Source organism: Dendrobium catenatum, unplaced genomic scaffold, assembly GCF_001605985.2.
Source record: "Dendrobium catenatum unplaced genomic scaffold, ASM160598v2 fragScaff_scaffold_470, whole genome shotgun sequence".
Lineage (NCBI taxonomy): Eukaryota > Viridiplantae > Streptophyta > Magnoliopsida > Asparagales > Orchidaceae > Dendrobium > Dendrobium catenatum.
The window spans coordinates 154,425-165,856 of NW_021318932.1; the positions used below are offsets into that span (position 1 = coordinate 154,425).

General features: G+C 33.3%; 1 protein-coding gene across 5 annotated transcripts; it reads left to right on the top strand.

Moving 5' to 3' along the window:
• The first annotated feature begins 2,689 nt into the window (after nt 1-2,689).
• On the top strand, nt 2,690-7,084 carry LOC110095680 (ubiquitin). Of its 5 annotated transcripts, none has more exons than XM_020821311.2 (5): nt 2,690-2,909; nt 3,057-3,143; nt 3,224-3,326; nt 6,593-6,699; nt 6,786-7,084. In XM_020821311.2, the coding sequence occupies exons 1-5, from the start codon at nt 2,786-2,788 to the stop codon at nt 6,791-6,793; spliced, it is 429 nt and encodes a 142-aa protein (XP_020676970.1). In that variant the 5' UTR covers nt 2,690-2,785; the 3' UTR covers nt 6,794-7,084. The 5 variants fall into 5 exon arrangements, with proteins under 5 accessions (XP_020676970.1, XP_020676971.1, XP_020676969.1 ...); XM_020821312.2 differs by having other exon boundaries at nt 6,593-6,682; XM_020821310.2 differs by having other exon boundaries at nt 6,593-7,084.
• The last annotated feature ends 4,348 nt before the right edge of the window (nt 7,085-11,432 follow it).

The window sequence follows — 11,432 nt, forward strand, 5'->3', positions numbered from 1 at the left end:
GGTGATAGCTTAGATTACAAAAGGGAGAGAGAAAGATAAGTATTCAAAATTTATAAGAGGTACTTAGCAAAGATGTGAAAAAGAAATTGAGAAAAAAAATAATAAAAAGGAAAAAACAAGGTGAAAAGCTAATTATTAAAATATAAAAAACTAGTACTTGAAAATTTAACTCTACCTAAATAAGCTAAGGAGGAATTAATCTAAGGGGACTTGTAGGAATTATGGTATATAAGGAAGCTTATAGTATGAATGGAAGATTAAAATAAATATGATATTCTCCTTAACCCAACAACATTACCCTAGGTAAACAAGTCAAAATTTGCATAAACATATTTAGGAATTGGATTCAAAAGGAATATTAATAGAGATTAAAAATTGGGTTATTATAGGATGTAATAAAAGAGTTATTATCCACTGAATGTTATTATTAAACATATTAAGTTAATTTTTTTTTAATTTTAGAAATTTAAAAGTTTCTAAAAAGACTTGGTTAGAAAATATTAGGAATGACCTTTCTTTATTAGATTTAAACGAGAATTTGACTTTTAATAGGACACAATGGAGAAAAAGGATTCATGTAGCCGACCCCACGTAGTGGGATAAAGGCTTGATGTTGTTGTTGTTGTTGTTGTTGTAGAAATTTAAAAGTTTCATTCCAGCTAAGTAAAATTATCCTATAATGAAGTGCATAAGGATTACTTGAGGACACATAATAATTAGGTTTGAAGATATATGTAGTGAAAATATTATTATGTTTTAAGCTAACCTCTATTATATTAAACTTGCCCCACCTTAAGATTTGTTGTAAGAAAATTCAAGAAAATAATGAAAAATGAAAATGAAATAATTAGCATTGCCACAATGTTGGATTGTTGAGTGCTGTGACATTAAAGGATAATTTGACTCAACACAAAGAGAAAAGTCAATGTAGAGTGTAACTCAACAATGCTGAAGCGCCATTCCAAAACCACAATGCTAGATCACTAGAACATTGTAGTGCTGACAAGGATGCCAAAATGCCTGAATGTCATGGCATAGTAGCCTAATAAGTTACACTCTCTATGCAAAATGTTGATTTAGTTAAAGTGTTACAGTGCTAAACTTCACAAGCACCGTGGTAGTGTTCAAAATGTGAGCTTTACAACTCTACCATTATGAGAATTGCAAAGCCAGAGCCAGTTATATATTTTTATATAAATAACATGGTTGAATAATTAGAGGGTAGGCCAACTTATCACTTGTACTCAAGCTTGGCAAGTTTCAGTATGGCGTATAGGAGTCTGAGAGAAAATGGGATAAGGATCATGGAAAGGAGTGCTTGTATTGCCACTGTAACAAGATAAGTTGGTTTTTTCTTTCGTTATTCTCTTTTCTGTATTTGTTCTTATAATTGAAATGAAGGTTGTTATGTTTATTTTAATTGAAATGTCTGGCTAGTATTCTTTATGGGCATATAATATGTTAATAATGCATGCTTGTATACATTAGATCTTATAATTTTTCAATATTGTAATTTTAGTTCTACTTCCTCTTCATGTAATTTATTATTATTTTTTTAAAGATGCATTTGCATTAATAACCAAAAACTAATTATAATGTAATAAAAGGCTCACATTCCTTCTTTAACAAATTAAATAAAGAAGAAGGAATATTGCTAAAAGAAAAACTATCAACAAAAAAACTATCATCTAAAGTCAAGATAGGACATAATCGTAATTTAATATTTATATATTCCTTACACAAAGTTAAAACCTACTATAATCTATGTTCTCGATGGAGGCAAAGTGGAATTAATTACGGGAATTAGAATGGAGTTCTTCCATGCATAGACATGATGGATAAAACTTTGGGATTTTTAAGGTGATATAATCAATAAAATGAAGTGTATATTTGATAGGAACTCTGGCGAACTTGATAGCGATAAGGATATACATATGCTATGATCCATAGTATAAGATTGAGAGATCAATCTATAAAAAACCAAAGCTCTTAACTATCATAAGTTAAAGATATTTGAGAACATAGAATTTTTTACATAATTATTTATAGTGTTAGTTGTACTCAGGACAACCCTTTTAACGTAATAAGATAAATCTAGAAATTAATAGTAGTACTAAGGTTGTATTTGAGACTATTCTAATTTCGTGGGAATGATACTTAACTCATCATTATATCACTTAACATGACACATGTAGTTGCATAGAATTCTATTGAAAATCCTAATTTAGTATTGTTGGGTATTGACAATCAGTTGCTCTTAAAAATTTCTAGGCGAGAAATGATTTTTAATAATATGATCTACTAGTCTCTGGTACCTATAAGAAAGTTTCTTCCAAAAAATTTTTAAAAGTAAATATTTATAATATTCACAATAACCTTAAAAAAATTATTTTTAGCACATTATGTTTATAATCACCTTTAAAAAAAGATTATAGCTACTAGGCTTGTGAAGTTGTTTATAAAGAAGCTATGAAGTGATAATTGGAAAACAATTTTTTCTTACTGGCATTGTGTGCTGTATAAATTTGTTCTTACTGTTTCTCACCATAGGAATTTAATTGAAAGGCAATATCATTTGGGACAATTTTTTTATACTATTCCTTAATGTAACTTTTTTAATATTATTTTTTTATTTTTTTATTTTTTTATCAAAAATGTGCTTTAAGAGAAGAAAGCCGGCCCAAAGAAGCCTCAGAAACCCTAGGCTACTAGAAGACGGCGCTTCTATAAAATTTTCGGCCATCCTACTCAACGGTTTAAAAAAGCGGTGCGGAAGAGTTTGTCGATGGGAAATAAAATCGGCGAATATGCAGATCTTTGTGAAACCCTAACGGGGAAGACCATCACACTTGAGGTTGAAAGCAGCGACACAATCGACAATGTGAAGGCGAAGATTCAGGACAAGGAAGGTAACCCCTTTCTCATTTCAAGCTGTCTTTCCGTTATTTGTGATCTCGTGTATTGTTGGGCAGGCGATTGAAATCTATGCCACCCTTTCATAGCTTCTTTGATAATTACATAAAAATTTCCAGCGGTTGGTTATTGCTAATTTGCAGGGATTCCGCCTGATCAGCAGCGCCTAATTTTTGCCGGGAAGCAGCTTGAGGATGGAAGAACCCTTTCTGATTACAACATCCAGAAAGGTATCCCTGAGTCATATGCTTTAAATTTTATATGCGGCCTGTTTTGTTGATATTTGTTCGCGTATATGATTGTTTTACAGAGTCGACGTTGCATTTGGTCCTGAGGTTGAGGGGTGGTATCATCGAGCCCTCTTTAATGGCCCTTGCCAGGAAGTACAACCAAGATAAAATGATATGCCGCAAGTATGTTTTGTATTCCTGCTTTTCAACTTCATTTATGTTTAACCTTTTTCTTTTTTTTTTAAACCTAATGGCTCAACAGATTGAAGCATCTAAGCACCATTCCAATTTTTACCCATCTGAGATGTTGTACTTAATTTGGTTGGCTGGTGTTGCTGGTGGATGAATTTGTTGAACTTTTGTCTGTTCCTGGTTTTTCAATTCAAAATGTGAGCATAATTATGGAAATGTCATCTTATGTGGATGGACCTACCGATTTTGTACCTCTTTGTGAATAAATGTTCGAAAGAGGTCATCGTAGCTCCTGAAATTAAACATCCTTAACTTTATCATCTGTTTTTCTTTAGTAGCGGCTGATTTTCATGGGTGGCACATTTCTTTTTATCAACTTTTGGGTTGTTTTGGCTGCAAGCAGACTATTTAGTACAAGTTGGATGTAGGGAATCCTATAATCCAAACTTAGTAAAAGCTGAGAGGGTTAAATTGGATTGTTTGGCATGACATGTTGTTCGCTCCAGAAAAATCATCTTTTTAAATTAAAGATATGTTTATGAATCCCGCTCTCACGAACTTACGGATTTTCTTTAATTTTTCTAGAGGTAGATTAAATTTAACAATTAACCAGATTTTCCCTGAGAGTAATATCAGGGTTTATTTAGATCTAGGTTCTACTTCCTATGAGCACAAGCCCTCATAGTTAATTTATCCCTCCTAATGCATTAGAAGAGCACTCTCGATTAAGGATGAAATATACTTAGCTTTGTACAAGAAGTGTGAGAATGTGCAATAGATATTTAAATTTAGTTATGGGGGTATAAAGGTACACCCGATCAAGATCCCATGGTTTCGTCATCCCGGGCATATCGTGGGTTCAGTCTACCAACACTAACAATCATTGATTGTAGTGTCAAGGGAATCTAATTAGCAGCCATGGGTTGCCTCCTCTCAGGGATCCCGAGTAGACTGAAGTGAAGATATATGAATTTTAGTTTAGTTTAGTTTAATTTGGGTTGGGGCTTATGGCTTCCTTAGAAGTTGCCCGTTAATTTGTTTAGTTTGGGGCTTATGGCTCCAATTAGGAGTTGCCCGTATGATTTGATTTGGATAGGGGCTTATGGCTTTCATTTGAAAGTGGCCCTGATAGTGGGACTTACGGCCTCTGTTAGAGGTGGCCCGAAGAATTTTGGTTGGGTAGGTCTTATGGCTTCCTTAAAAGTTGCCTAGTGATGGGTCTTACGACTTAACCCTATAAGCTAAGTGGCCCGAGTGATTTAATTATTATTTTTTATTATAGGGTCGTTCATTTAGAAGTTTCCTAACATGTGGGTCTTATTTCTTTGCTTAGAAGTAGCCCAAATAGCGGGTCTTACAACTTAGTCCTATAGGCTAAGAGGCCCAAAGTGATTTGAGTTTTGGTTTTAAGGTCGTTCGTTTAGAAGTTCCTTAACAAGCGGGTCTTACTGCTTTGCTTAGAAGTAACCCGAAATAGCCGGTCTTAGAAGTTCCCTAACAAGTGGGTCTTACTGCTTCGCTTAGAAGTAGCCCATGTGGCGGCGGGTCTTACAACTTAGTTTTATAGGCTAAGAGGCCCTTTTAAGGGTTCTAGAGCTAGGTAGCTATCTAACTATTACCCTTAAAGACTGGACTTACGGCTTTCATTGAAAGTAGCCAATGGTATTTTTTTTTGGAATTTATTGCTTCACTTAATAAATATATATTTAGTAAAAGAATTGTCGATAGGATTTACTGCTTTTATTAGAAGTAACCTATAGGATTCATATTAGCTAGGGCATAGCTTTAGGCACTTAACTCCATCGACGTCAATTTTAGTGTCTTATTTTATGCTCGTAGCTTATTTCTACTACAACAATTTGTGGCTTTACTTTAGCATTGTCATTTATTTATTTATACAGCTTTCAGCACTTTGTTTTGCATGCAATAGCTAGATTTTACTTTTTCTAGCATTTAATTTAGTATTGTTTATTGATGCACTGACTTTTTGCCTTTTTGCCTGCAGTAGCTCGTAGCCAGTAGTTTAGGAAACTCTCATGTAGCTACATGAGCATGTTGTTGAGAGCTACTCAGAGTGCTTGAAATATCTGTTGGAGAGAGTTGCTCAGTTTGAGAGTATATAGCTCTTCGGAGAGTTACCAACTTAAGAGCGATTTGAGATGTTCGTTAGTTTGGAGAACCATAGTATGTACTTATGTTGGATTAGTGGTATTTTTTATGTTGCTTTGATTTTTATGCTTTATTTTGATTTAATTAATTAATTAAGTTTATTTGTTAAAATTTTGAATTTTAATTAAAAATTAATTTGTTCAATTTATGACTTTTAAATTTAGAATATATTTTAAAATTATTAAGCTATTTGTAACTTTTAAATTTTGAATAGTAATTTAATTGTTTAAATTTCTCTTATGTGATTTAATTGACTTAACAATTTGTTGTTAGTTAATTAATTCCGTTAATACCTGCTTTGGATTTGGAAGGGATCAAACTTAATCTTTTCATTTATTTGCTCCCTGAAAATATTTGAATGTGAGAATTTCTTAAGGTTTTAGTTGGTTTGAAATTAAATGGTTTGATTAAATAATTAAAATGAATTAGATTATACTAGGTTATTTATTTATTTACATTTGTTAATTTTTAATATTGCAGTTGAATTAATCGGTTGAGATTTTTTTTTCTTTCCAAAAATCCAAATAAGTCCACAATTTTTTTAAGTCCAAAAATTTTTTAGAAAGATTTCGAAAGCCTCCCGGCGTCCCCTCCCCGATGCCGGGAGATAAGGGAGTGCTCGACTCGACCGGAGCGAATCAACGGTGAGGAGATTTGATCTTCAGAAACTTTGATTGGCGATGATTGGTTGCTGGAGATTATCAAAAATTGCATTTTCAGAATTTTGGCTAAGTAATGGATTATTGAGGAAATTTCGGCAGCCTTCCGGCGTCCCCTCCCCGATGCCGGGAGGTAAGGGAGTGCTCGACTCGACCGGAGCGAATCAACGGTGAGGAGATTTAGTCTTCAGAAGCTTTGATTGTTGACGGCGACGCCTCTAATGTTGATTGCGATATGATGTTTGCCCCTCTCTTTTTTTTTATCACTATTGCATACAAATTTATATATGTATATATTGTTATAATAATATATAATATTAATAATAATTACAACAGTAATTATTATTAATTTTACTAGCATAAACTTCTTCTATCGCTTATGATATGAAATGAAGAAGTGGTTTCAAGAGTTGAGCGGCCGTGTGCCAGGAAGTTGCCGCGGACTCAGAGACCTACGGGTGAGGATGTTTGCTTGCTTGAGGCTTGCTCGGGGCTGAACGAACGGAGACCGGACGTCAGGTTCGAAACAATCGGAGGCAAGAATTGAATCGTGGATTGTTTGTTGATGTAGATTCGTGTTTCTTGTTTCTTGCGATTGACCTTGGTTTGCCGGCGGACACAGATGGATGAACAGTTGACCTTTTCTTGCTTGGGAGAAAACCGAGGAAAACCAGAGCCGAAGCTTTTGCGCCAGTCAGTATCCGTTCGCATGAAACTACCCATCCATTCTTCTTCTTGTTTTATATGAATTGAGACAGTTTCTACGTGAAGGAGATCATGGGGCAACGTGCTGCGGTTTCTGCTTTGCCGACGTGCCCTTTCATTGCTTTAAATATTTTGTATAAAACTTTAAAAATAGCATATTGGACACTTATTCACTGTAGCCCTTTTGAGATTGAATATCATTTAGTTTTGACCAGATATTCTAAATAACTGCTATTCATCTGATCAACGTGCCCTTTGGAAATAGATAGGCTCAGAAATCCATAGAATGTAGACAAATGGAAATTGCTCATTTAGCATTTAAATAATAATTAGGTTAGTAAATCCTCATGATATGATATGAAGAAAAGTTTAGCAATACCGTCCTTGCCCTCTTTCTTAATTAAATCTAAAAAAAGTTTGCATGCTGATTAGAAATCTTCCCCATTCATGTGCCATAAATTTGTTTTCTCAAGACCAAAAATATTAAGTCGGAGACCATTGAACTCTGATTTCAAAAAACTTATAATTGAACTGAACGTCTCGGAAATATAAACCTAAAGACACCAAACTCAAACCAATCCGAGCTCAAATAGATCCAAATCAAGGACCCGAAGCGCATTTGGAAAGTCCAAACCATAATTTTGGTTACCAAACGGCTTCCAAATGTGACATGCTTATAGTCAAATCGTGTGGCTCGACGGGACAAATCCAACGAGCCCAAGATCACCAAATTCTTGTTTATCTATTTGCATGTACATAAACAAATAAAATACTATTTATTTGTTTCAGTTAACCTTTAATTGATTGGTAATTCTATCTCAATATGCATATCTTTTGCTATGCTATTAATATTCATGGATGAACATGCAAATTCCAAATGCATATTGGAGTCGAAAGCTTGGCATATGATTTGAGCATTGATTAAATGCCCATTGCTAAATAATTTGCACATATGAGTTCTATATGCCTTCTTTTGAGTAAAAAATTTGAAATATTATTTATTTCTTTAGTTTAGCAAATTAACTGAAGCTTTTGCTAATATGAGACCAAATTTTATTCGAACACATGCGTTAAATGTAGTTAAATCATATCTAAGTGTGTCCAATATTTAAAGATGGGGAATTCATGTGGATATCAGAACATGGGAAGTGAATGAAAGTTGCAATTTATTTAATAGGGAGGAGATCACAATCAAGGCTGGGGAAAGGCAGATCATGCAATAGGTCGGGAAGGGAGTTTAGGAGGGCAGACAGATCTTCTGTTGGGAGATCATGCATAGTAAGATATTGTATTTTCTGAAGATTAGATAACTGCATACACTAAAGACAAGATAAAGAGGAGATCAAACTCAAAGAAAATAAGAATGTAGTTTTTTGCACAGATTGAAAGGAGATTGCATCGAAATCTAAAGCTTGTGAGCAAAAAAATTAAGTAGGGTAAGTTAAGAGATAGCATCGGCATCTGAAGCTTGTGAACAAAAAATAAATAAAGTAGGGAAGTGAAGTTTTATGGAAGATGTCACAACCCATGACATTTTTCTTTTAAATTTCAGATTTACTTTGGAATAGAGGTTAATCATGATTATATTATCTTTTGTATTTAAGGTTTTTATTTCTCTATTTGGCATGATTTAAACTAAATATTACTTCAATCTTTCTTTAAAGTTTCTTCAAAATAGTTCTTTAGGACATGCTAACAATTTATGTTTATTATATTCTTTTTCTTTCTTATTTCACATTGATTGTGAGATGAGGGGTTAAATGGGTAGATATTTTATAGGAGAAAATTGAATGAATGATTCATAGTTAATTTGATCCTAACTTTAGGCTCATGTTTTTTTTTTTCAACTGTTTGATTCAAATATTCTTTGATTCTTGGTCAAAAGATTTTTTTGCAATTAGTTTTAATTGGACGACAATTCTTTTAACTCCCACAACACTTGATATCATGATATCATCAAGATTTGTATTGACTCCCTAATCATTCTCAAGATAATCCCACTATATTGAATATTTTTTGAAGCCTTTGGCATAGATCCATTCATTTGATTAAAATCATCTTTACTGCTGATCATATCCATATATCTTGATCTATCCATTCATCATCACTAGCACTGTGACTGTCCAGTATGCATCTATTGGTGACCTGACTCATTTCTCTACTTTTCAATTGATTATTTATAGTACTAAAATGCCCTTGTGCCATTGAAGGGCATTTTGTTCTAGCATGAACTTTAGAGATGACATGGCTTATCACTTCACCATATGATTCTTTGAGGTACTAAAACACCTTTCTTCAAGGGCTTATGATAATCAACATGGTTTGTGGTAATCTCTCTCTCTCTCTCTCTCTCTCTCTCTCTCTCTCTCTCTCTCTCTCTCTCTCTCTCTCTCGCACGCGTGCGTGCGTACACATTTTCATTATTAGTTGAATAGCTTGATTTGAATCATTGACTACATGGCTTATCTTTTCGCCATATTATTCTGAGGTACTAAATGCCTTCCTTCAAGATCTTGTAAGAGTCATTGAAGGTGCAAGGTATATTCACTCTCTTTATTTCGTTTCTGTTAGCAAGAAAGTTTTGTTGAATATGTTTCGAAAATTTTTGACATTCAAATTAGCTCTTAACTTTAGTTTTGGAGGTAATTTCTAGGAGTTGCAACCCGCATGTAGCTAATGTTTTTTGTTGTATGTGTGTAAGAAGTATGCCCATGTTTAAGGGCCTACTTTAAATCTCAGGAGCACAAGATTGCTTTCTAGCCCACAGTAAGGGCCTTTCCCCTTGATTAGGATTTCAAGACGAGAAGTCATTTTGTCCCTTTTTTTTTAAATTTTTTTGGTGGGGAAGGGCATGGTGGGGTGGGGGTTGGATAGTGAAAATATATTTTATGTTTTATTCGTCATTAATACCACTATGGCAAGTAGTGGTCTTCAAAATCTCACATAGGCAAAGGTTACAAAAAACACTTTTCTATTGGCTTCTTAGCATGTCCCCACTTGCATTAGGTTGCATAATACACAACATTACCAGCATTCTATCATTGTGGTTGAGAAAAATATCATTATTGTTCAATACATTTGAAAAGCTCCTCTAGTGTTATTAATGCATGTGCACCAAAGCAGTGGAGCTATCCCTTAACAGAACGTTTTACTTTGCCAATATAGCTTATAGAATTTATTTTTGTAGTGCAAGCATCAATTAAAAACTATCGGTCAAACCATGTGTTCCAAATTCCCCTTTCTGTCTTTTTCACCCACAATAAGTTTAGTTACTATTTCTCTTTTTCTTGTAATTTCATAGTTTGGGGTTATGCTGCCAGATGTGTTTCTTTATTTTGCCATCATCAAAATTGGTTTTCATAGTTCCTATGAGTAAGATGAAAGACAAAATGTACACAGTTATACTTCTATGGCATCAAGCTTTCTATAGTACAACTGTTGTTGAATTGAGCTTCGAATTAGGTGGTTTGGGAGCTTGTAAGATTTAGTAATGCTTTAATCTGGATTGATTAAGGTTTTGTTTTAGATAGCTTTCTTACTGCTTTTTAAAGCAATTTAGTACAAAAATTTTAATTTTTTAGGGCAAACATTTTAATTTTTATCAATAAGAAAGCCTTCCCAAACGAAGCCTAAATCCTATGTGCGTTAAATCATGTTTGCTTGGTATGAGGTGTTAAATCCAATTAAATCGACGTAAATTGTTTGCCTACTTGTTTAAGAATTTAAGAATATATATGATTGGAATGTCTTATTGTATTTATGTTACTTATATCAATCTTAGTTAGAATGAAATCATAATTAATCTAATTAAACATCTAAACATATAGTTAATTAATAATTTATTGAGTTAATTAAATAATAGCTTCTTTATAATTATATTAGAACTAGTTGTGATTAATATCCTAATAAATCATTAGTTAGCAGTTATACACGTTGAAAGGAAGTTGGAGGTGATTGAAGTAAATATTCAATGTTAGGGTGCATAATTGATTGTAGACCATTGATTGATGATGATTGATAGGCTGATTAACTGAGATTTGACTGAAGACTGGATGTGTGATTAATAGGATATATTCATGCTGATGATTGATAACTCGTTAGATGATTGACTGTCAATTGTAAGATGTTTAATCAGGAGTCTGGATATGTCCTGATGACCTCTTACAAAAATGAGGTCAATAACTTGCATTAAAAAAATATTTTCATAATTCTAATTTGTGACCTCTTGTTCATAATTAAGATAATCACTATAATGTCCTTTTTAGCTCATTATTTTTTCTAGAGAATAATTTCATTTAATATTGGTATCCAATGCGACTACTTGTATTCTTAATTCACTTGATTTTTCTTAGTTTGATGGTATTGTTTTCTACAAAATTAACTTGTTATGGTTGGACAATAATACATAATAGAACTTTTGGTACATGGAATTTAAGGTTCCATAATATTTATCATGCTTGATCATCTATACTGTATAAAGTGAGGCCCATTAGGGGAACAAATAGGTTGGTTGGAAGCAGTTTTAATTTTCATTCATTAAGGGTATGTTTGGGACGGCGGCACA